The following is a 26793-nucleotide window of genomic DNA, read 5'->3' as shown; positions in this document are numbered from 1 at the left end:
CGAAATTCAGTGGAATTTCGGCGGGTGCTCCACCGCCGCAGTGGTCCTTCGGCTGGCGCCCGCCAGCCAAAAAGGTTGGGGACCACTGCTCTAAAACTTTTAGTATATAGTTAGCAGTGGTTAGTGGTATAGTTAGCTAGAAAGTTGCAGTTTTAGTAGCTAGCCTGGAGGACTTCAGTGTGGGGAAAAAATTCCCAGGTTATAAGCTCTATGCCACATGCAGGGCTGTCATCCTTGTCACAGGTAAGCGGAATTGCTGCTTGATTTGTCTTGGGGAGGGCCATATGAGAGACAGATGCTCTATTGTACCTCCTAAGCACCACAACCGAAAAATAGAGGGTTCACCTCATAAAAGAGGTGATGTGTCTGGTATTAGAAATTAGAATTGAGCTCTTATTGTGAGGCAGGGGACTCAGAATCAAACAGAAGTGCCCCTCCAGCTCCTTCTGATTCAAAATGTCAGTCTAGTGACAAATGTCACGCTTCATCTTTCCTGTCAGCTTCCTCAAAACAATGCAGGCATTCTGATGCTGATGAGCTTGAAGTCTAATTGGTTGGAGAGATGGCACCCTTGGCTCCATCTGTTAGTCATTTCTCCAACCAATTAGGCTGGCACCGATCATTTTGTCTGCGTTCCCTCCACCCAAACCCTTACTTCCTTTGGACCTTAATGTGTGTCTATACTTGGGTCATGTAGAACATCAAGGGGAACTGCTCCTCCATACTCTGAGGAAGTTTGTTTCTTCTTCCAACTCTGAAAGAGGAGCCTGTCACACCTTCAAGGTTGTTTAGATCATCTTACAGGTCTTTTACCACTACAAGACCCCAAGATCAGCACTGATCTTTCTATAAGGAAATCCTAGCATGGGGTCTCCCACTGTGGATGGCTTAGCTCGTGCAGTATCCTCCAGGACTTACTGGTCTTGGGCTTCTCCAAGAGATTGTAGACCTCCATCACAGTCACACTCTAGGAGGAAGTCTCCTACTTCCTCACTGAGGGAAACTTCTGCTTGGTATCCTGCTACTATCCTTTAGTCCACTGAGCTGGACCTGTGGAAGAGGAGGAGGAGGAATTAACGGAGGAGCCGTTAGATCTTCCTCCCCATGTTTCTCCATCTTCACTAGATAAGGCAATCACTTCAGAGTCCTGCCCTCCCCTTTACCCCATCTCTTCCTGGAGGACTTCAAAGTCTTTTGGGACCTCATGAAGAAGGTGGCCTCTTCTTTAGGGATGCAGGCAGAACTTGTGCAAAAGAATCCACATACTCTCCTAGATATTTTACAGTCTCCCGCACCAGGAAGAGTTGTCCCATCACTGAAGCCTTGCTACAGCTAGTGAAAACTCTCTGGCAGACTCTGGCCTTTAGACTTCCTTTGGCAAAGCAAGTGAACAGATGATACAAAGTTCCTCCTGATTTTGACTTTCTTTATTCATCCAGTTGATGATTCTTTGGTGATCACAGCTGCTAATGACTATTCCAGTCAATCTCATCCTAAGGTTGCTCCCAAGGATAAGGAAATTAAGAAGCTGGAGTTATACATACAAATGGTTTATTCCACCATCATTCTTCAAATGAAACTCACTAACTATTGGGCTCTTTTGTCAAAATATTACTTTATTAATTACTTTGCAATCTCCAAATTTGCTGACAGGTTGCGAGAGGAATATAAAGAATAGTTTCTAGCTCTGATTTCTGAGGAGCATCTCATGGCTTGTACATCCCTTCAGGCAGCCATACCACTGATACAGCTTTGTGTTCTGTAGCCACTGCAGTCGTCATGCAGCATTCTTCCTGGCTGTGGCCTTCTGGCATTCCAGGGGAGCTTCAGAACACAATAGAGGACTTACCTTTGGAGGGTTCTGTACTGTTTTCTGCTGAATCAGATGACGCTGTGTGCACACTGAAGGACTCTTGCATAGTACTTTAAGAGTTTATAATCCGGTTACAAAGAGGAAACTGTTTAGGCCCCAGTCTTACTCCAAACCCTATTTCCAACAGAAGTCACAATATGCCTCTAAGAGAGAGTCAAGATCTCTTTGTCTCCAGCCATCTTCATCGGAAGGAGGCCCTTCTTACCAGACAGTTTCATCTTCCAAGCATCAGGGGGTAGCCGTGTTAGTCTGTAGCCACAAAACAAGAAAATGCATCTGAAGAAGTGAGGTTTTTTACCCACAAAAGCTTATGCTCAAATAAATCGGTTAGTCTTTAAGGTGCCACCAGACTCCTTGTTATCTTCCAAGCAGTCATTTTGACTTCTTGGTCAAGGACAACACACCAACTCTATTTGCTCCCTTTGGATCATGCCTGTCCTTCTTTCACTGTGCTTGGGAAAGCATGATGTCAGACAAGTGGGTGCTCAGTACAGTGAAGGAGGGATCTATTATCCAATTTACCTCCTTCCCTTTCTCCACCCCCCTTCATCCCTTTTCAGGGACACTTCTCACGAGACTGTATTACTTCAAGAACTACAATCTGTTCTAGAATTGGGAGTGATAGAAGTTCCTCACCAACAGAGAGGAAAAGGCTTCTATTCCTGATACATGTGCACAATCACTTGAAGGAGAAAAAAACATTATTTGCCTGTACAGTAACTATTCTTCAAGAGCTGTTGTGCACATACACATTCCATGATCCACTCACCTACTTTGGACATTACATACAGCGGTGTGAAGGAACAGAGAGGGAGGTGGCAGCCGTTCCCCTTTTATGCCCTCGCCTGATAGTCCAGTGGTACTGTTGGCAAAAGTCTCCAACTCAAGTGCATTGGGCACACTTATACCTGTAGTGGAATCTATTTGTGCACAATGCATCTTGAAGAACAACAGTTACTCTACAGGTAAGTAACAGTTTTATTTAGGATCTTAATTTATATCCTAATTTTGGAAATCTTGGTCTCTGTCTCTTGTAAATCATATAGAGTAATCTGGAATATAAATTTGCATCTCTCAGTCACCAACGCACTATTGTTAACCCAGTCTTATGAATGAATGTTGGGTGCATCAATTTATCCACTTCCCTCCCTATGTGGACCATTTCCCTTGCTTTCAGCTAGCATGGGAACAAAGTACAGATGGGTATTGGAGGTCAGAAGATTGAGTTACTCCATCCATTTTTACATCTCTCCCATCTCTTTTCAGGGACTCTTCTCACAAGCACTTGCTGAGAGAGGAGATTGATTCCCTGCTATGTTTAGGAGCCATAGAACCAGTTCCTTCTCAGCACAGGTGGACCAAATACTTTCTGGTCCCAAAAAAAGAAAAGAGGGGATGGAGACCTGTTTTAGATCTAAGACTTTTAAACAACTTTGTGAAAGCACAGGTGTTTGGGATGCCTCTTGTAGGAATAATTCAATCATTGAGTCCAGGGGATTGGTTTTCGGACCTTTATCTTCAGGATGCATATTTTCACATTGCAATTCACTCATCTCACAAGAGATTCCTTTGCTTTCTGGTCAGCCAGGACCACTTCCAATATTGGGTACTCCTAGTCAGACTTTCCTCTGCTCTGAAAGTATTCTCAAAGGTTCTGGCAGCGGGCTATCAGTGGTTTGAGCATTGGCCTGCTAATCCCAGGCTTGTGAGTTCAGTCCTTGAGGTGGCCGTTTAGGGATCTGGGGCAAAAATCTGTCTGGGGATTGGTCCTGCTTTGAGCAGGGATTGGACTAGATGACCTTCTGAGGTCCCTTCTAATCCTGATATTCTATGATTCTATTCTATGACCAGACTTACAAGGTTCTTTTCGCCATAAAGAACCTTGTAAGCCTTTTTTCTCAGGCTCGGTCTCCAGCTCATCATCAAAAAGTCCACGCTGACCCCTGGATATGTCTTAGGGGCATCCTTAGATGCAGTACCAGCAAGATTTTACATCCCCACAGAAAGACTCATGACTATTGTACCTCATTGCAAAGATTCAGATAAGCCAGCGGACGTTAGCAAGTAATTGTCTCCAATTCTTGGGACATATGAGAGCTTGTACTGTTGTAACACATCATGCAAGGTTACACCATTGCTGCTTCCAGGGGTGGCTCAGAACAGTTTATGCATGGAACAAACAGAGTCTGGACAGAGTGATATCAATCCCTCATCAAGTATGAGACTTCCTCACTTGATGGAAGGATCCTCATAACATCTGTTTGGGTGTCCCCGTTATCCAACAATTACCATACTGACAGATGCATCTTTGGGAGGAGGGCACATCTAAGAACACATACCGTTCAGGGCAGATGGTCTACTCAGAAAGTGCATTTGTACATCAACCTGGAGCTGAGGACAGCTAGGAATGCCTGTATTCACTTTCTCCCAGTTATCAGAGACAAATCTACCGAGATCATGACAGATAACATAGGTTGCATGTTTTACATCAATCAACAAGGAGAGTGAGATCCTAGTCTCTTTGTGCTGAAGCAATAAAGCTATGGAACTGGTGTATAATCAGTCACATCCTCATTATGGTGATGTATCTTCCAAGCATACAAAACAACACTGTAGATGCTCTCAGCAGACATGTTTCCCAAGATTACAAGTGAGAGTTAGATTCTTGAACTCACAATCACACCTTTCTGGCTTTGGTGTTTCTAGAGCTGAGCCTTTTTTCCACTGCCACCAACAGGAAGTTGAGATAGATTTGTTGAAGAGAGGGTCTCGGCCTTCATTCACTGGGAAAACCTTTCCTCATTCCATGGATGAGGAGCCTTCTGTATGCATTTCCCCCAATGCATCTAATATTAAAAGTGGTGAACAAAATCAAGCAAGACAAGGTCATACTAATAATTCCAATGTGCCCAAGACAGTTCTGGTATCCTTACCTCATTCGCTGGCCGTTTGTCAAGTAGTGTGTCTTCCGACCATTCCTCATCTCCTCTTTCAAGATGCTGGTCAGACCATCCACCCCAATTTAGGAATTCTTCAGGGCATGGTTATTCCATGGTTTGTAGGAATAGAGACTTCCTGTTCCACAGAGGTACAACAGGTGTTGTTAAACAGGAAAGGATCCATGTGAAATATTTAGCTCCAAAAGTGGAAGAGATTGAACCATTGGCGTGACCAGCACTGCCTTTCCTCCATTCGTTCTTCCCTCTTGGTTTTTCTTGACCACCTTCTGAAATTGAAAGTCAGGATTATCTGAGTTTTATCAGAGTCCACTTGGTGGGAATGAAAAGCTGTTGTAGCCCAGTTGAGGGATTTTCTGTGTTCACTCATCCCATGACATTGAGGTTTATCAAGAGATTGAGGAACTATTCCCCTCAGATTAAAGAATCCATTCCTGTATAGGATCTAAACTTGGTTCTTTAGGTGTCCTATGAGACCTCCTTTGAACCAATAGCTCCCTGTTACCTCCTTAACCTTTCCACAAATATAGTCACCAAAAAGGCCATCACCTCTGCCCAAAGAGTCAGGGAATGGGGGTGTAATGGTGCGCGCACCCCTCCCCATTTACAGTATTTTTCAAGTCTGAGGTTTTGTTACAGCCACATTATAAATTCTTTCTTAAGGTGTTCTCTGAATTTCATATCAGCCTGGTCATCTATCTCCTAGTCTTTTTTCTGAAACCCCATTAGACCAGGGAGGACATTGGAAGGGGGTTAGCCTTCTGTCTGGACAGAACCAAACTGTTTTGGAAATCTCCCATCCTGTTTGTATCAATTGGCCAAAGGGACCATGGTTTCCCTGCAGAGACGCACCAGGTGGATTTCTGGATGCATTATTTCTTGTTATGAATCTGCTGATATACAATCTCCTCCTGGAGTGTATAGCCTATTCCACAAAATCTCTCTCTCTGGCATTACTCAAACATGTTCCTATTGTGGAGATTTGCAAGGCTGCAACTTGGACTTCGATACACACCTTCGCCAATCATTACATGGTGGTCCTTTCTTCTAGATCGGATACTGCCCTTGGAAATGCAGTCTTGTCTTCGATCTTGGATTCAGTTCTGAAGCTCCCACCTCTGGCTCAGGGTACTGCTCGGTAGTCACGTGAAGTTAAGCCCCCAAAGGGCAGTACTCAAAGAAGGGGTGATTACTTACCTCATTCGCTAATTGGAGTTCTTCGAGATGTGTCCCTCTATGGATGCTTCACCACCAGTGCTCCTTCCCCTCTGTTTTGGAGTTTCCTCTAGGGACTTAGCAATGGAGAAGGAACTGAGGGTGGTTCACCTGCGCAACCCTATATCACCTCAGTGCCGGCCATGAGGATGTGTACAGCAAGCACATGCATGGGCCAAAAGGGCACTGCTACTGAAAATCTCCAATCAAAATTGCATGGGTGCATGCGCATCTGAAATGAAGCACCTAGAGGGGGACACATCTCAAAGAACTCCAGTTATTGCAAAAGGTGAGTTAACCTCTTCTTCTGTGGTCTGTTTAGAAGTGTGCATATGCCAAACAATGAAACTGATGAGGTTCATACCTGCTATAGTGTACAGACTGGAGATCTGTTCAGGTCCCAGAAAGAAAGAAGAGGTTAAAAAACTTTGTTTGGTCTGCTGTCAACAGGCTCCCAGAAAGTACCTGCCCAATTAGTAGTGCTATTAATATGTTATATATCAGGGGTAGCCAACCGGTGGCTCCAGAGCCGCTTGCGGCTCTTCAGAAGATATGCAGCTCCTGCCAGGAGCCGACTCTGGGGGAAAAAATGGTGGGTGCTCAGCACCCACTAGCAGCCCTATCAGCCCCCCTCTCCCTCCAGACCCCCTGCGCCTCCTGCCTGCTGGCAGCCCTGCCCCACATCAGCACCTCCTGCTCCCTCCCTGTGCCTCCTGTCTGCCGCAATCAGCTGTTTGGCAGCCAGCAGGAGGCTCTGGGGAGGGGAGGAGTGAGGACGCAGCGCCCAGCCCCCCTGCCTCCACCAGCACCTCCTCTTCCATCCCGTTGCCTCCTGCCCACCACGATCAGCTGTTTTGTGGCTAGCAGGAGGCTCTGGGAAGGGGAAGAGAGAGGACATGGCTCACTTGGGGGAGGAGGTGGAATGGGGCGGGAAGAGGTGGGGTGGGGGTGGGGACTTGGTGAAAGGGGTGGAGTGGGAGGCGGGGCCTTGGCCCATGCCTGTGTCTCCTTGAATAAAGCACACAGTGACTAGCTGGTGTGAAATTTTTAATCAAAAATTTTCTTACACCATCTAACAATGGAAGGCAAGTGCAAATGGAAAGGAAAATACACAGATGACAACTGAGGCTTCTAACGGAGAATAAGTACTTTTTCATTGAACGTAATGGTAAGACCATGTGTTGGCTTTGCCAGACAGGTATCTCTCAGTTCAAATCTTCAAACTTGCAGCATCATTTCGCTTCTAGCCATGCACATATGGATCAAGAATTCCCACAAGGTTCTGAACTCCGCACTTTAAAACTGAAAACTTTGAAAAAACAAACACATGTAGAAGCCCAGTTCTTCACCAGATTTACCAACCGATTGCATACTGTAACATTGGCCTCCTATTATGTGGCTGGCACATAGCTTGTGCAAAAAAGCCCTACTCTGAAGGCGAGTTTATAAAAACGTGCCTCACTGATATGATTTTAATCTTGTCACCAGAGAAAGAGAATCTACAACCGAAAATTTCTGGCTTGGAGCTTTCCCGCCACACTATAGAACGCAGACTCTCGAACATGAACAGTGACATCAAATCGCAACTGCACTTGCAACTTCAACAGTGTGAGTATTTGAGCATCACTTTGGATGAGTCTTGTGATGTACAGGATAAACCTCAATTATCGGTATTTGTCCGGACTTTGTCTGACGACTGTGTTGTAAGCGAAGAACTCCTCAATCTCTTGCCACTAAAGGACGGAACTCATGGACGAGATCTAAAGGAGGCATTGATGTTGTTAGTTGCGAAACACCACTTCTCTTTACAGAAGCTCACTGCCATTGCTATGGATGGAGCTCCATCCATGTGGGGATCTGTGAATGTATTAGTAGGACTTTGTAAGTCTGAGAGCTTTCCCGAATTTTGGACATTTCACTGTATTATTCATTGGGAGCAACTGGTGTCTAAAAATCTCAAATTTGATCACGTCATGAAACCTGTCTTGCTCATTGTGAATTTCATTTGCTCAAATGCACTCAATCACAGACAATTTCAAAATCTGATCGAAGAACTGGATGAAGATGACTTCCCTACCGATTTGCCATTTCACTGCGCAGTTCGATGGCTCTCGAGAGGTAAAGTTATTTCTTGGTTTTTAGAGCTTCTGGAACCAGTGAAATTGTTTATGGAGGAGAAGCACAGAATATACCCTGAGCTTACAGATCCTGGGTGGGTTTTAGATTTGGTATTTCTTGCAGACATACTGCTGCATTTGGATAAACTAAACGTGGATTTACAAGGAAAAATCCAGTTGCTGTCTGATCTAGTGCAAAGCGTATTTGTGTTCATAAACAAACTGCAGATGTTTCACGGACAAATGCTTGAGGGAGAGCTGACGCATTTACCTTCAATGTCACAACTTCAAGCCAGATCAAAAGAAGATGCAGCAGGACCCCTAAAACAGAGCACAACTAGATATACGAGCATGATTAAAAAAAACAGGAGTACTTGTGGCACCTTAAAGACTAAAGTCCACAAGTACTCCTGTTTTTTTTGCGGATACAGACTAACACGGCTGCTACTCTGGAGCATGATTAAAGATCTTAAGAACAATTTTGAGGAAAGATTCCAAGATTTGCAGCGGAAAAGACCTCAAATCAGATTTCTGATTGGCCCTTTTAGTGATGAAACAAATTATCTGAAGCCTCCTTTAGTCCCTGATGAAGCAACATCCCAGATGGAAATAATAGAACTTTTGGAAGATCACAGATTTAAATCTGTTCAGAAGACAGAGGGGACCCTTACTTTCTGGAAATCTGTACCAAAGGATAAATACCCCAACTTCATAGATGCAGCCCTAGAATTAATCCCAATGTTTGTCTTGACCTGTCTTTGTGAGTCTATTTTTCTCAACACTCAAACGTGAAATCCAAGCACTGATCCATTTTGACAGACAGCCAAGAGAACTGCTGCATGTGAGCACAACTGAATACAAACCAAGCTTCAAAAGAATTGTTGAAAGCAAAGATTGCCAGAAGTCCCGCTAAGTAAAAGGTTAAGACAAATTGTTATTGTTAACTATATATTATAAATGCATAAATAAATATACATTATCAAATAATATGATTGTGTATGCATATATCGATACACACACACACACACACACACACACACAATCATTATATATTACTGTGGCTCTTTGGCAATGTACATTGGTACATTCTGGCTCTTTCTCAGGCTCAGGTTGGCCATCCCTGTTATATATGTACTCATGTGGCCCCCCTGTCAGCATAGTATGAGAATGCCTTGCAAACAGTTTAATCTCAACAACCACTATGAGTAGGGAAACAGTCTCTCCATTTACAGAAACACAGATCAAGTGACTTGCCTATGGTCATAGTAAGCTTGTGTAAGTAAATCCTTTTCCTCATTTCACATGAAATATTTGGTAGCCTAAGGCATTCTGCTCTTTTACATCCTATTAGTCAGAGCTGCCGTGTCAGAAAACAAAAACAAAACAAATACTTTTCATATGCCAGTTCAGATTGAGGGCAGAGAGGTACTGCTTAGCTGCCAGTTTTTTAAAACTGTTTGAATATAGTACTGGTGAAGAGTAGTTTGACAGCCCTGGAGACTGAAGTCTTGTAGCTACATAACAGGCAGTACAAGTTTGCCCACACCTCATTGTGCTTTAGTCCTGTCCTTTAGAGATAATAGTGTAGGTCTGTCTCTGTGCTGTGTAATTGTTTGCTTCTTTGCAAGAATTGCCAGCAAGATTGCCTAGGTATATTAGTTGTGATTTTGAATGTATACAACTTGTCCATTGAGATGAGTCGTATTCTGTTTTCACATAGGCTACCAAATAGCCATCTGATAGCTGTAACTGCCAGTAGCATCCTTGTCTGGATTTGACTCAGCCACCTACAGGTGAAGGGCTCTATAACCCATTGCCACTGAATAATGCCTGACTTCTTAGTGAGAGAGATCACAACCACAGGAAATGAAAATCGAACTTTGCTTTGATGTAGCTAGCAGAGCGCTCCCAAAAGGGTCCTATTCTCACTAATTTGATTGCCACCTCTATTGTTCTGTCGTCTTTTCACTTTTAGATCTGAAGGCCATTTGTGTTTGCCTGTACGATATACACACTCCTTTCCAGAAGCATTACAGAAGTTTTATCGTGGTGAGTTCAGGTAGGATTCTATCATCTTTGTTTTTACAAAATATATTTCCTGAGGCGAGCATGTGTAATGCTGGGCAGTTGTACAAACAAGAGAAGAAGATTAATAAAATAAGTGCATTAAATCATGAACTGAATTTTGAGGCTTCATATCTTGAAGGATGACCTTGAGCCTTTGTGGTTAAGACATTGAATTGGGGTTTGGGAGACCTAGGTTCAATTTCTAACTCTATCAGAAACTAATGATGTGCCCTTGGGCAAATGACGTAAACTCCCTATCTTGGTTCCCCATTTGTAAAATAATACTTCCCTTACAGGATTGTTGTGAAAAGAAATTCATTAACGCTTGTGAGGCACTCAGTGCAGGGATAGGGCCATATTAGTATCTAGAGAGATAGAAGGGTAACTAATTCCAACATTATACAAATTGCATAGTTAATCACTGCTAATGGGAGGGTCTTGCAATTGTTAATAGAGTGGCTCAGGCACGAAGTAAAATGAGGGAAGCATTTTGGTGCTAATGCTTGTTAGGTATAGCTACTAGACATTTGTACAAGAACTGATGAGCAGGTAACTAGAACTAAGCATGATCTTAATGCAGTTTGCATTAGAGGGCAAGGTCTAACTGTGGAACAAACAATGCTATGAAACAGGCTAAGAATTGTTCCCGTGTACATACTAAATTTGAGGCCTTTATTGAAAGGGACAAAATATTTGTGGAATTTTAATATACCCTAAAACATAATTTGTATGTTAACATTTTTGCTCAAGAAATTGTACTAGTCATGAAAATAAATCTCATAATTGCAGTGTATTATTGTAATGCCTAGGAGGGCCAGACATAGACCCTTTTGTGCTAGGAATCTCACATGTTAATATTCGGTGCATTTTTTTTTTACTGTCACAGGCAAATTCAGTTTGTAGTCCAATTATAACGTAAACTGGATTTATGGCATGGCAGAGTTGACATGTAGCATCATGACTGAAACAAACCAATATGGTCAATTTATCAAGACTAGGTATAAGTAAGATGATTCAATCTGCATGGGTAAATGAAGTATCACTTCAACACTGGTAATTCCAGCTACAGTAAGGAAGCTTTCTAAACTTTGCGCCATTTTAAGTGGTTCAGTTCTATTGGTATTAATATTGGTGTCCTGGTGTGGATGGCCTTCATGCTTCTGCAACAATTGATCAGACCTGGTCACAGCAATGTTAGATGACATAATGTTCAAAAGCTTTTGCAGCTTGTAGACTTGTAGGCTAGTGCTCTGGTGTTGTTAATACCTCTGGAACTAAACCTATTGTGATGAGGCTTTAGCCTCTCCACAGGTAAGATTCCAGATTGGCTTTTGTTATAAGCCCAATTTTGCCCCCTCCTCCAGTCTAAAATCCTCCAAGTTGTTATACTAGGTCTTGTCTAAGAGAGAACTTTTCTATCAATTCTGAAGGAAATGGTACAAGGGATTCTTGAATTGTCACTCTAAAAATACAAGCTGGAGTCCAGTATAGCTTTTAATATCGAAAAAGCTATTTTGGATCACTTCAGGAGGTGTCTTACTTTTTTTTTATTATTATTATTATTATCTGAGTCCTGTACCTGTGGACTCATGGTAACTTAGACACATATTTTTACAAGTGGAATAGTGCCAGTAAGACTCCCGATCTCGCCCCTTCGTCCCCACACTTAGTCTGTCTCCTTACCCAGCCAGACCAATTCCCCACCCACTCCTTTAATCTCCTTGCTCAACTAGTCCCTGCCTCCCCTTCCCACATCCCTTGGCTCCCAGTCCTAGGGCTTGGCTACACTTACAAATTTGCAGCGCTGCAGCAGGGTGTGAAAACACACCCTCTCCAGCGCTGCAAATTGCGGCGCTGCAAAGCGCCAGTGTGGTCAAAGCCCCAGCGCTGGGAGCGCGGCTCCCAGCGCTGTCCGTTATTCCCCACAGGGAGGTGGAGTACGGACAGCAGCGCTGGCGCTTTGACTACACTTAACGCTTCAAAGCACTGCCGCAGCAGCGCTACCACGGCAGCGCTTTGAAGTGCTAAGTGTAGCCACAGCCCTAGTTTCTTTTCTCCAGTGCCAGTCCCACCAGACTTCATGACTCAATCAATTCCCTTCCCTCCCCCCCTGGTCTGGCTTTTGTCCTGTCTGCATTCGAATCAGGTGTCATGCTGCCTAGCTATCATGGGGGCGGGGGGACAGACGACACAGAATAGAGAGCCTCCCTGCTGTTCCTTCCAGTGTATGGCCCTGGCCCACAGCTGCCTTTAAAGACAGGGAAAGACTGGCTTTGTCTTTGTAGCCATGGGCTGGAGGGAGCATGTTCACTCTGATCAAAGCTAGGAGCTGTGAGAGGTTCAAGCACATTCAGTGAGGATGGAATCTTTGGGGATTTTAGGTGCTAAAGTATAACAAGTCTCCACTGAGCACTTGTGACTTGTAGTTTGTCAGAAGCTTATAAGTTGGCCAAATTTGCATGGATGTTCATGGGGACAGCAGTGGATACCACATGACAAATTCAAAGTTCCTTCTCCAAAACCTGAGGCCTCTAGAATGGCTCAAAGAAAAGGTTACCAGAATTTTTTAATGTGGGCAAAACATATTTTCCCCCAGTTTTCACTCAGAAACCTCTGAACAATTTTGGCTGGAAATTTCCCCAAAAATTCTACGCGAGGCAGCCCGATGATTAGTTTAGTAAAATTATAAGCAGGGTCTTTTAATGGGAAGTGTGGGGCAACCTTAATAGTGTGGTGCCACCAGCCCCACCTACAATAATACAGTGGGATGATATAAAGGTTCTATTAGCGTTCATACTTATGTGCTGTCGTGTATTTTTTCATGTATGGGTTTTTATAAAGTTGAGACTGCTCAACTTGTTTGAGGAACAAAATAAAACAGTAAAGGATTTTATTTCAATCTAGTCTCTCTTTTTTTTAAGCTATCCTTAGAGCCTTCTGAGAGAGGGATGTTGTGATTTGATAAGCAAATTGTTTGCTAATTGCCATACCTAATTCTCATCACCATCAAGTGGGTGGCACTGTGTTTCAATTATCTGTTTGTAACTACTTCAGATACTCAGGCTTGCTGTTCAAAACTGGAGAAGAAACTGCTGTAGTTTCTTCCAGGTAAAATAGGAAAAGAGTGAGGAGGAATTGTTTCTTTTCTACTCTGGGGAATAGACAGAATGTTGCAGCAATTTGGGGAGAAAAGGGAAGGACATGTAAATACCATTCTTCTTTGAGTGCTTGTCCCTGTGTGTGTTCCACTGTGGCTATCCCCAGACACAGAGCATTTATCAATCAGCATTTAACAAAACAGAAATGGATGTGAAATACATGTTTGTATCAGTTCTGTAATTAATTTGAATTATAATTGGTACATTTGGTGGTCAAAGTTGGTAAGCTTTTCAAACTGACTTATGAATTTGGACCTCTCCTGCATTTAAAAAAAAATATATTGGTCTATCTAGTTACTTTTTGAGTATGATTCTATCAAATAAAATCATTGTATCTAGTGACTGAATGAAATGAAGGCCTTATCTCATGAATGTTTTGACTTCTCCAACACTGGTACCAATCTCTTTTCCTTTTCTAAGGTGGCAATGGCGGCAGCGAATCCGGATGTATCTTGAAGGAACTGGTATTAACCCTACCCCTGTAGATTTGCATGAACAGCAGTTAAGCCAGGAGCAGCACAGCAGGGCCCACGTTAATGGAAGATTCCATGATCAAAGTAGGTTAAAGATGGTATTATGAATGTAATCAACAAAACTTAGCAGTACTCACTTGAATGGTCAGTTGGTTGTGTAATAAAATAACTCAAATACTTTCCTAATGGACTGTTTTTTCTAAATGGACAACCTATCGTAAATTCTCAGTTACTGAGGGACAATCTTCATTCATTGATATATTTTGCTTTCTGCCACCAACTCTCTGTATAACTTTTTTCATGAGTAGTGTACTTGAATACTTGGATGCTAAATATCTAAACTGTATTTTTAAATTCATTCACCTAAATTTGGGTTATTGCTGATTATGCACTATATGTATCTTATAACTTTAAAAACAAACATCGTATTTGTGGATAATCTAAGCACTATACTCAGATGTACAAACACACTTTTCTCAACCTGTATATTATATAATTTTAACATTAGCTTTAATAAAAATTTGTATTGGGGATGTAGTTATTATAGGCTTGTAAAATAGTCATAAATGTAGTAGCGCAAGCTCACGGAAAGGGGGGTTGATCCGTTAGATCAGGACCCATACTTGGAGCAGGGACTCTGTCTTGAGTGGAGCAGGGACTGTCTTGAGTGTTGAAATATGTCTACCTGACACTATATACATGTTAACTTCTAAAATTGTTCATATATATTAGTTGACTGTCTATTTTAAAAAATTAATCTACCATAGCCTGTAGCAAGACTTAAGCTTCTTAAATGGTGTTCCTTGTATTTTGCTATTGGAATTCTTTTTCAGATGAAAGTATTCCTAAAAAGAACACACTACTTTTTTGGCAGTTAAAACTCAAATAGGAAAAAAAGCCTATTTTACAGTTCCCAGTATTTGCGCTGTCTGTGATAGGGTAATAGATTGAATGTTTTATTACAGATCTGAAAGCCTTCATCCTAAATAGGTAATACTAACTGTAAGAATGTTGGGGTTTTAGGGAGAATGGGGGAGAGATTGACTGATCAACCTTGGGAAATGAGCATCAACAGGCCATAAGATCTACTACAGTAACTCCTCGCTTAACGTTGTAGCTATGTTCTTGAAAAATGGTACTTCAAGCGAAATGATATTAAGCAAATCCAATTTCCCCATAAGAATTAATGTACATATGGGGGTTAGGTTACAGGGAAGAATAAATATAAACACACACACACACACACACACAGAGTTTGTTTTAAACAAACAGTTTAATACTTTACACAGCAATGATGGTTGTGAAGCTTGGTGGAGGTGATGGAGTCGGGGTGAAAGAGGGTGGGATATTTCCCAGGGAATGCCTTGCTGCTAATTGACAGCTCAGCCGAGTGCTAGTTCATCAAGGGTTAACACGTTGTTAATGTAGCCTCACACTCCACAAGGCAGCACAAATGGAGGGAGGAGACACGGTAGACACATGGCAGTGGCTGCAAACATTCCCTGCGGAAACTGAACATGATGATGAATCCACGCTATCCCAATGGAGTGCACCTCTCCCTCCACTATCCAAAGTGCCGGGGTGGGGAGGGGGATGTGTGTGTGTGAGACAGATACACATGGGGGGGGGGGTGTGAGAGAGAGAGAGACACATTCTGTGTGTGTGTATATGTGAGAGATGCACATTGCCCCTTTAAGTACGCTGACCCCACTCTAAGTACACTGCCTTTTTAAGTAGATCAGCAAGCTCCCTCCATCCTGAGCCCTGTGGTGTCCGTCCCCCCAGTCTGTGGAGATGGGGTACAGGAGTAGGGGAAGGGGTACACCCTGACATCAGCACCCCTCTGCCCCCACCTACTCCCGCACAGCAACCTGGAGGCTCCCGGGAACAGCTCCAAGGCAGAGGGCAGGAGCAGCACATGGCAGTGCGGGGAGGGACACCTGAACCGCCCAGCAAGCTGGGCAGCAGCCGCACAGGGAACTTAGGGGAAGTGATGGGAGACTGCTGGCCCATCCAAGCCCCCAACAGCTAGCTCCAACGGGCTGCTCTTCTTGCAAGCAGTGGACAAAGCAGGTGGCTGCCAAACAATGTTATAAGGGAGCATTGCGCAACTTTAAACTAGCATGTTCTCTAATAGATCAGTGACGTAACAACGTTAACTGGAACGATGTTAAGTGAGGAGTTACTGTACATGGTTTCCCAAGCTTTCAAAGCTGACAACTCCCCTCTAGATGCAGTGTTTTTCCAATATGTGGCAGTGTGAACTCCGCTTTAGGAGTGTGCGATTGGAGTCTTGAATGGCAGTGTCTTGGGCCACGTGTGCACCCTGTGCTTCCTTGTGCTTCTGTACAGGGGCACAGAGGGTGAGGCGGGGTGTCTATGACCCTCCTTCAGTTCCTCCTTACCACCCAAGGCAGTGAGCCAGAATCTTAGCTTTGGCTAAATCTTTTCAAGCTCTTTTTGTAACATTCTGAACTCCTGATTTACTGACATACCACTGCCATAAATGATATCTGTCTGGACTGAATGCTCACAATCAGAGCCCCCTATACAGAGGAATCCACACTGATGCACACTCAGAGGAAAAAGAACGCTTACTTAGCCTACAGTATGGTTACTTACCGTACATTTATTTGGGTTCTTTGATATGTGAGATCCACACTGATTACAACATCTTGCCCTCTATTCCTGTATTTTGGAGTCCTTTAGCATCATGATCATAGAATTGCAAGGGAACCCAGAGAAAACCACAATCACCCCTTGCCTTTTATGTTCTCGTACGGGAACTTGTGGAAGCACAGGGCACATGTGGCCTCAATGGACACTGATATTCAAAAATTCAGATCTCATGTGGATTGTGTTCAAACATATTAACAGTGGGTTTTCCACATACTACAGCCTCTTGAAGAATCACAGTTATAGTAAGGTAAATAACTTCTTTTTGCAAGCCTTTCTTCAAGCTATAACCCTAATCTTGAGCTGGCCAAATGTAACCATCATCATACCAGAAATAATTATAAACTTTTTTGAAGAGGAAACTTTTTAATTAAAAGATGATCAATCTTAAATCATAGTTTAGTATGAGGGATGCGCCAGCCATGCTGGCAGAAAAAGATCTCACGAGGTTGAACTGTGGAAAGTGATTGCTCTTCTTTTTTATCGCTACCATGAGAGTAACTGGAAATAGAAGGATGAAATCTGAATGAGAACTTTAGCTGCAGTCACCTCGGAAAGTTGGGGACTTCTCTGGAGTCAGACAAAAATCGGATTAATTCCTGCCTGAAAAATATTAATTGCTGGGTCTTAACAGACCTCATAATAATTTGTGTTACAATAGCCCAATCCGTCCTTGTGAGTCAGCAGGATGAAAAGAGTTGCTGGTCGCCTCTTTGTTCTCGGTTAAACATCAGTAAAATATCCTTGCAGGTGGATCTGCTGTTCCCTCAAAAGGTGATTTAGAGGTCCTGGAGGTTTTCAGCTGTATCCTTAATTCCAGTGATTAAGAGTGTAGTTTCTTCTAGTTTCACAATTTCCTCTCAGCAAATCTCCCAGTGGTCCATTCTTCTGTAAAACATTCATATTCTGCCCCTGCTCAGTTTGCAATAGTAATTTTTTAAAAAGATCAAATAAGTATGGGATAGAATAAATACTGGAAATAGCATAATGCCATTACATTGATCAATGGTAAACCCTCACCTGGAATACAATCAGAGGGGTTCAGAAATAGGTGAAAAGAATGATGAAAGGTATAGAAAAACTATCGAGAGCCTGAAAAGATTAGGACTGGTGGAGACAAATAAGAGAGGACATGTTAAAGGTACAGTATAAAGAATAACGGTGTAGAGAAGGTAGAATGTTCATCCTTTCTCATAATACAGAAACAAAGGATTGGACATTCAATGAAGTTGAAGGGTGGCAAATCTTAAAAATAATAAATACTTATTTACTCAGTGCATAATTAGCCTGTGGGAAGTCATTGTTATAAGATATTAAGGCTAAGTGTTTATCAGGATTCAGAAGAGACTGAACATTTGTATGGATAACAAATATATAGACTTATAACAAAAACAACGGGGTGTCTTTGTGGCACCTTAGAGACTAACAAATTTATTTGGGCATAAGCTTTCATGGGCTAGCACCAACGAAAGCTTATGCCTAAATTAATTTGTTAGTCTCTAAGGTGCAACAAGGACTCCTCATTGTTTTTGCTGATACAGACTAATGCAGCTACCACTCTGAGAGTTATAACAGTAAAGATTAAAAAGAATTTTGGAAATGATTAAACCCTCATGCTTCAGGGCATAAGCCAGCTTCTAGCAATGGTGTTTAGGAGAAAACTTTCCTTGTGAACAGATTGTCATAACTGTTTCTTGTAGAATTTCTTGTAACTTCCTCAGACAGCCTGATAGTGGTCACTGGAAACTTGGCTAGATGGACCACTGCTGTGATCCAGTATAGCTCTACCTATTCATAGATTCTAAGGCTGGAAGGGACCATTGTGATCATCTAGTCTGACCTCCTACATGACACTCCATAGAATTTCCCTGAAATAATTCCAGTTTGAAATGGAGCATATCTTTTAGGAAAACATCCATTCTTGATTTAAAAATTGAGTGATGGAGAATTCATACCAACCCTAGATAAGTTGTTCCATTGGTTAATTACCCTCACCATGAAAAGAAGAATTCAGCTTGTCTGGTCATCCACTTGTCTTTTCGCAAGACACAATCAAAACTTACTTTTTTGTTGTTCTCAGATTCACATATCCAAACTGTTTTTTCTCAACTTTCCTGGAAGAAGTCTGTTTGGATAGAAAAGTTTGTCAGAAAAATGAACTCTTCAGAAAAACTATGAACAACTGAAAATAGATATTAAGAATGTGAACATATGCACTCTTAACTATAATCAGTTACTGCTATTTTTAATGGATTAAGAAAATTTTGAGAATTCAGTTTTTAGAAATGTAATTTAAAACTCTCCACAATAATTCATGTTTTAGTAATGATCATTTGCCAAATACCTGCAGGATCTGAAGTTTCTGGACCACATCTTTTGCCAGTGAGAGCACTAAATGAAGTCTTCATTGGAGAGTCTCTCTCATCCAGGTACAGTTAACTTCTGCATTGTTAAACATTGAGACGTGACAGTCTAAATTTGTTTTTGTTTAAATATCAGTTTTATGAAAATTCAGCAGGTAGTCTTTGTGTTTGCTGCCATATTTCTTTTCAGCCCATGAATATCAGACTTTCATAGGTTGCAAAAATAGATATTGACTAAGATGTGGTAGAACAGTTGAGTGACATACCTCTATTCCTGATTGTCCTCCTACCTCTCTAGCCATTCCTTCAGATCTGTTCTTCCTCTCCTTGTGCCTCTGGGGTCCCACAGGGCTTGGTCCTGGGTTCCCTTGTTGCTTTACACCCTTCCTTTTGGTGGTTTCGTGTTCTCACTTGGCTTCAATTGCCATCTTTATGATGACTTGGAGATCTACCTGTCTGTCCCTAACTTACCGACATATGAGACTGGATAGAGATCTGTCCAACATCTCCTCCTAGATGTCTTGTCATAACGTTAAGCTTAACATGGCCAAAACCAAACTTCTCACCTTTATTTCCACAATCTCCACCACTAGCAACGTTACCATTCTCCCTGTCATTCAAGCATTTGTGTCCTAGGAGAATGGTTTTGTAGGGGAAGGGAGTGAAAATTCAGACAATCAGTATCCAGTGCTGCTTGCTCCAAGATATCTGATTACCTTTTTGTCCCTAGGTTTAAAATTCTTGTTTCAGGCCTTTATCTCCCATTTCTATTCTTTGAGTGCTTGCACATGTCCATTCCACTGTAGGTGTAAATGCTTGCCTTGTGCACCATATCAGAGAACTTTTTTCCCTCAGCTGTACCTGTTGGGGTGACTCGAGTGCCCTCGCCTGCCTCACACCACTTCATGCTGGTATAAGAGGTTGGAGCTGCCCCAACTCCCCTCAGTTCCTTCTTACCACCAGTGACAGTTGCCAGAGTGACAGTTACCATCCTGTTCACACACCGCATTCCAAACAAACACTCTGATGCATTGGTCAAGGGCATAGTTACTGTAGGTCTATTGATTTCCCACCTTTGTTTTCCAACCACTTATCCCACTTCCCAAGTGCTTGGGCCCATATAACATCAGATCAGTGAATGTTAAGCATGGTAGAACTGAGATGTGCCCTCCAGTTAATTTCTACCCCTGCTCCCACAACCCTTCTCCATCCTTCTTCAAGGACCAATCCCAGGAGATGGTCCTTCAGCAGGAGATCTCGTCACTTCTTCAAGCAGGGGCCATAGAGGAAGTTCCACTGGGAGTCAGGGGAAAGGCATCTATTTCCAGTATTTTCTGATTCCCAAAGCAAAAGAGAGTCTCAGGCCGATTTTGTATCTGAGAATTAAACAAATCCCTGAAGATTAAGTTCTGCATGTTTAACCTAGCCTAGATTACTCCTCCCTGGAGACATGGTGTGCTGACCTCAACTTAAAGGATGCTAATTTCCATATTGTGATATGATATGACCATCGTAAGTTTCCCATAAAGGGGTCCCATTATCAGTTCACGGTTCTTCTGTTCGGTCTCTCAGCTACTCCTCAGGTGTTCACGAAATGCATGACGGTACTGGCAGCACATCTTCAAAGATCAGGAGTTCACATGTTCTTGGACGACGTTGATCAGAGGTCGGTCTGAGACTCAGGTGTTATTCAACATATCCACCGTCTTGTCCACGTTCGACCCACCGACGCTCCTAGTGAATTGGGAAAAATCAATTCACAAACCTATACAAAGGATAGATTGTATTGGGAGCGGTCTTAGACTTTATCAAGGCCTTGCTACTGCAATCCAGGTTCGAGACAATGGGGCCTTGTGCTTCAAGTGAAAGCTTACCCTCTCCACCACAATGCACAGCTGTATCTGCATCCTGGGTTACATGGCAGGGTGCATGTAAGTGGTTCAGCTCACCAGGCTACACCTCAGAAGGCTTCAGGCATGGCTAGTGTCTGTGTATACTCCAAGTTGACATCACATGGACAAGGTGGTTCGGTGCCAATGTCAGGTTTGTCATCTCTGGTTTGATGAATAGACCCTCTGATTCACTCTATGGGCTTGGCTACACTTGCAAGTTGCAGCGCTGGTAGAGGCTTTCCAGCGCTGCAATTAGTAACCGTCCACACCTGCAAGGCACATCCAGCGCTGCAACTCCCTGGCTGCAGCGCTGGCTGTACACCTGGCCAGGTTGGGGTGTAGCGATTGCAGCGCTGGTGATCCAGCGCTGCTCATCAAGTGTGGACACACACCAGCACTTTTATTGGCCTCCAGGGAATAAGGAGATATCCCAGAAAGCTTTTAACTAAATTACTCTTTGTTTTGTTATGCAGCCTCTCTTTGTTTTGTTGTGAACTCCGATCGGAGCTCCGTTGAACTGCTTATCTAAAAAACAAACACTGATCACAGCAAACAGGAGCTATCTGTACCTGGCTGTGAACGATCAAATGAGAGGCAGGGAGTGAATGTTTGCTTGACAGAGAAACAGCGTTGGAGGCAGGCTGTTTGCAATTAAGACCAAGGGTTCGCGAACATTTTGTGATTTTTCAATCCAGGAAGCTAAAGTGTTGGCTCCAAAAATCCACTCTCTCTCTCTCTTCCCCGCTCCCTGTCACAGTACACCACCCTCCACCCCCCTCTTTTGAAAAGCACATTGTTGCCACTTGAATGCTGGGATAGCTGCCCATAATGCAGCACTCCCAACAGCACTGCAAATGTTGCAAATGTGGCCACACACCAGCGCTGGTAGCTGTGAGTGTGGCCACACACCAGCGCTGCTCCTACACAGCTGGATGACCAGCGCTGCAAACTACCAGCGCTGCAAACCGTAAGTGTAGCCAAGCCCTTGTGGGTCCCTGTCACTTCCAGCCCTCACTTTAGTCACAGACACATCAGCTCTGGGTTGTGGGGCTCATATGGGAGTTCCTGCAGACTCAAGGTCTCTGGGCACCTCAGGATCTATTGATTCATAAACCTCAGAGTTAAGAGCTGTGAGACTAGCCTGTTCAGCCTTCCTTCCACATATTCAGAAAAGAATTTGCTGATTCTAACAGACAGCTTTGTAACCAAAGGGAAGGGCTCAGTTGACCCAGCTATGCCAGAAGGCAGTTCGCCTGTGGAATTTTTTTCATAACCAGTTCAGTTCATCTCAAAGCAGCTTACTTTCCAGGGAAGCAGAACATGTTGGCAGATTGACTGAGCAGGACCTTCTCCGATGGCCACGCGTGGTCTCTATGTCCAGACATTGCTAGGTCAATCTTTTGCATGGGGGAGAGGGGAGCTCCCCAAAGGACCTATTTGCAAAAAAGACCAACAGAAAATTCCATTGGTTTTGCTCCCGGAGAGGTCTCTGCCTAGGCTCTTTGGCAGATGGGTTTCTACTTCCTTGGAAAGACTCTTCTGTACACCTTCTCTCCGGTTCCCTTGCTGATCAGGGTCTTGTACAAAGTCAAGACCCTGAGCATCCTGACCTACAAGACCTTAACCATGAAGCATCCATGCTTTTAAGTAACACAACTAGAAGTATGTATCTGGCTAAATGGAAGTGCTTCTCTGTTTGGTCCCAGCAGAAAGTTGTACCCCCAGAGCATTCTCCCCTGAGCCTCATTTTGGACTATCTTCTTAACCTGAAACATCAGAGTTTAGTGATTAGCTCTATAAGGATACACCTGGCTTCCATCTCAGTTTGTCAGACCTCAATGGATGGTAGATCCTTTTCCCCAACCTAGTCATTACCGAGTTCCCAAATGGCTTGTCCAAGTAGTACCCACATGTCCAAGATCCTGTTCCTTCCCCTTGGGATCTGAACTGGGTCCTAGCTAAGTTAATGGGACCACTATCTGAACTCCCTGCAAGTTGCTCTCTGCTTCACCTCTGTATGAAAGTAGCATACATTGGCCACTACCTCAGCCAGAAGGTTGGACGAATTAAGAGCCCTAGTGTATGTTTCCTATACAGTTTTTCACAGGGACAAAGTTTGTCATCGCCCTCACCCAAAATTTCTCTCCAGGGTAGTCTCTAATTTCCATATTAACCAGGCAATCTATTTCCTGACATTCTTCCCCAAACCTCATGTCTACAGAGATGAGGAGAGGCTTCATTCATTGGATGTGAGAAGTGCTTTAGCTTTCTACATGGACAGAACTAAATCCTTTAGATCCGCCACATGGTTGTTTGTTGCGGTTGCAGACAGGGTTAAGGGCCAATCAGTCTCCACTTCCACTCAAAGAATCTCATCCTGGATCTCATTGTGCATTCGTTACCAACTAACCAAGGTATCTCCACCAGCTAGAGTTATTGTTGTGTGTCACGCTGTCTGGAATAGCTCACATCTGAGAGTGCCAATCTCTGGTCAAACTGTCAGAGAACAGGGCAGATGGCCCAAACTGGGTATATTCTATACTTAGATTTCACATAGCTGGTAACAACTGTGCACTCCTGAATTGCTATATTAGTCTTACTGTGGAGTCCCCAACAGTCCCCATTAGGCTCTCCAGTGCATCTTGCCACCCAGGCAAACTGGTCTAAGTGATGAAAGGTTATTAAAATCAAAATTCACCACGCATTAAGTCACTCTCAACCCCAAAGGGCCAGTCACTTACTCCAGGTCAATGGATACTCTTGATCTCACACCAAAGACAATGCTGTAGCCAATTTCTCTTGTAAACTAACTAAAGATTTATTAGCTAAGAAAAGAAATTTTTGAGAGATTAAAGCAGGTAAAACGCATTACAGGTGAATCAGAATTTCAGTCCAAGTGGTAGCAGAGATGTAGTAATCTGCTGGTTTTTCATAAGTCTCTCAGGATTACCCTAAATGCCTTTGGGGATCTCTGTCCAATTGCTCAGAATTCCCCGTCAGACTCTGAGTCCAGAGATATAGGGTCGCTTCCAGGGTTCATTCTTATAGCTGTCTCCCCTGAAAAGTTGTCTGGCACAGTGTTCCCAGCACACCATGAGTCTGTAGATTTCCCGTTGTTGAATGCAACGACCCATGCTTTGAAGTTAGCGTGCTTCTCATTTGCAGTTCTAAGGATTCAATCCTGGTTAATGGGCAATTCAATTACATAGACATACATAATACATTTAATTACAACCATCCAGACAGTCCATTAGTTTACATGCGGTTCTACACATTGAGTAAATTCTCATCTAAACACTAATACATACTTTGATTTAGGGCTAATTAAGTACAGGCATGTGTGTATGTATATGTGTGTGTATAATGCACATTGTAATGTAATAACATTCAGCAGATTACAGATAAATGAAGGCAATACCATCACATTTCCTTTGAATTGTGCCAACACACATTACCATGTCTTTTGACATTTCTTTGATTTCTATTAGCCTGCTGCTGTGGTCTGAGCTGGCGACCTACCAGACAGCATGTTCTCCTAGAACACAAGCAACGAAGGCACTTTCTTGGCTCTCATGCCAATCTTAGACATTTGCAAAGCTATGACTGGTCATCAGTCCACACTTTTGCTTCTTCTTATGCTATTTTCCGTCAGTGCAGGATAATGCCATTTTGGATGAGTTGTCCTTCAGTCACTATTCAAGTAGACTCTGAGCCCACTGCTGTATTTGTCTGCTCATGTGTGACTTACAGTAGAATGGACATGTGCAAGCACTTGAAGAAAAAATGGTTACCTACCTTTCTCTAACTGTTCTTGTAGGTGTGTTGCACATGTCCACTCCACGACCTGCCCTCCTTCCCCCTCTCTTTTGTCCCGGTAACAGTGGAAAGAACCTACTAGGAAAGGCTTTAAAGTTCCCTACAAGAGCTTACTCAGCAGGTCAGTAAAGAAAATGAGTTATGATATTGGAATAACTACTGTCTATTCTAAACTTGCTTGTTTAGAAGTGCTTGTTTAGAGGGTGCTTGTCATGCCTTTGACAGGTTAGTCTACTTTATCTGTGCTCCATTTCTTAATAACTTGGTTTCAGTTTCCTCCATCTTTCTATGTTGAGTTCTTTAAAAATGTGGTCATCTAAAACTCTGGGTTCATGTACAAAAATGAAGCCAGTTAAGACCAGGTTTCAAGGTGTAGTCTTCCCAGATAAGAACTTTCATCATCCATACAGCTCACTTTCGAAGAAGAGCTTTTGAAGTGTGACTCAAATGTTACTAATGAATGTATGATGCTGACATACTGTGTTTATCAGGAAGCTAGATTTCATGATCTAGATTGGATTTTATAAACAGAACTAACTCTCATATTTCAGCAGCTCTAGCCCAGGGAAGTTTTGAGACTTAAAGAAAAATGCCACTCTCTGTGTAGCTTAGCAGATGTACCATAATGCATTGCACAGAAAAGTGATTGCTTTCCAAGACAGTCATGTAACAAGACGACTACTTTACTACATTTATAGTTTAAAAGGAATTTGTATAGAGCAGAAACAAAGCTTGGTGATTTTAATTAAGTCAAAGCTATTTGAAGAATCCAGCCGTATTTATAACTTGCTATTGAAGTGATCACAAATTCAGTTTGAAGCTTTGCTCTTACTTGCATTAGAATTCACTGGAATTTCCTACCAGTTTGAGTTTTCTGATGTAATCTGGTAACATGGGACCAAATGATGGCATTAGCATAGTTTATGCAGTAATTCAATAACTGTACAATTGGAGATAGTTGCATATGTAATTCCATTTCAGAAAGCACAGAAATCCCAGCTGTACACAAAGTTGTGACCACTATATAAAATATAAAGAGTTCCTCACTTGCATGGAATGCAATATGAATGGTATCAACAGTTGAAGAATCTGCTTAGCAAAGCTCATGTTGAAATGTGGAAAATACTAGTATCTTCAAAACATGTCATAAGCTATTTTGTAGTAGATGGAAGCTATTTTGTAGTAGAATTTTCAAATGTAACATTTAGTGTTGATTGGACACCTTTGAAAGGCTATCAAAATAGTTTAACTTTGATTTCCTGCAGGTGTAACAATGCAATTTAATATTTATGCTAGCAAAGTAGTTTACTTAAAAAAAAAACAGACAAACAAAAAAAACCACCTGTCATGAGACAGCAAAGCAATACTTACCTCCATATCAAAAGTTAACTGTACAAAACTCTGTTGTAAAATTGTCAGCCATATTTGAAACTGGTCCTTCTGGATTTATACATGCCTGATATAGGGCTATGTGTTCTGTCTTATTCAGGGTGAACTATAAGTCCTGCAAACCCAGTTTTAAATTCTCGCTTCATAGGGCCTCCTACTATGAGGTATCAGTTGATGATGGTCCATGGGAAAAGCAGAAGAGTTCAGGGCTCAATGTATGCACTGGAACAGGATCAAAAGCCTGGTAAGTTAGTGTCACTATTTTAATATTAAAGTACTAAATGTTTCTCATCTGAAACCAATTTTGAATGAGTTGAAGTTTCTAAAACTGTTCTCTGATATGCTCATTTTCTTTAGCTTCTAACACATCAGGCCAATTATTTTGGGCAGTATACGAGTTGCCACAACCCAAGTTTCTATCTGATGAATAACTAATGCATAATTTAAAAGAAAAATCATTGACAAATATATGCTCAGTTTTTCTGCCTATCATGGCTCTCATGGCTGGGAGTGGCAGACAGACAAGCACATGATGGAAAGGGAAAATCTTGGAGAATCGAGAGACTGAAAACTACAATGGGAACACAGAGTTTGGTCAGGAGAATGTGAGGGAGAAGCCACCTGGAGATGAGGTGGCTGGGAAGGGGGAAGGAGCCAGCCTCTGTTGGATTTGCAGAGTCCACCAGATTTCATGTCACTCAATGCAATGTAGCCCTTGTGTTTTTTATATTAAATTGTTTCACACTGTCCACGCATTTTTTCAGTTTTCACTGTACTGCGGAAATTTGTATTGGAAA

General features: G+C 42.5%; 1 protein-coding gene and 1 long non-coding RNA gene across 4 annotated transcripts in view; one reads left to right on the top strand and one right to left on the bottom strand.

Moving 5' to 3' along the window:
* The window catches only part of NADK2 (NAD kinase 2, mitochondrial), a 56034-nt gene that overhangs the window by 23627 nt on the left and 5614 nt on the right, over nucleotides 1-26793 (top strand). The window contains exons 5-8 of one of the 2 annotated variants that reach the window (XM_045021725.1): nucleotides 10138-10221; nucleotides 13808-13944; nucleotides 18887-18965; nucleotides 26145-26240. In XM_045021725.1, the coding sequence (XP_044877660.1) occupies nucleotides 10138-10221; nucleotides 13808-13944; nucleotides 18887-18965; nucleotides 26145-26240 (396 nt within the window). Of the gene's footprint in view, nucleotides 1-10137; nucleotides 10222-13807; nucleotides 13945-18886; nucleotides 18966-26096; nucleotides 26241-26793 lie in introns of both variants that reach the window. The other variant, XM_045021724.1, reaches the window with a different exon arrangement.
* On the bottom strand, nucleotides 16910-19868 carry LOC123372991. 2 transcript variants are annotated; one of them, XR_006580501.1, is made up of 4 exons: nucleotides 19166-19860; nucleotides 18881-18978; nucleotides 18600-18661; nucleotides 16910-17424 (listed from the first exon to the last, which is right to left on the bottom strand). It is a non-coding gene; the product is annotated as an uncharacterized LOC123372991 (long non-coding RNA). The 2 variants fall into 2 exon arrangements; XR_006580502.1 differs by having other exon boundaries at nucleotides 16913-17424; nucleotides 19761-19868.

Source organism: Mauremys mutica, chromosome 6 (genome assembly GCF_020497125.1).
Source record: "Mauremys mutica isolate MM-2020 ecotype Southern chromosome 6, ASM2049712v1, whole genome shotgun sequence".
In the NCBI taxonomy this organism is placed as follows: Eukaryota; Metazoa; Chordata; order Testudines; family Geoemydidae; genus Mauremys; species Mauremys mutica.
The sequence above is the reverse complement of the archived record's forward strand: the minus strand, read 5'-3'. Positions and strand labels throughout refer to the sequence as shown.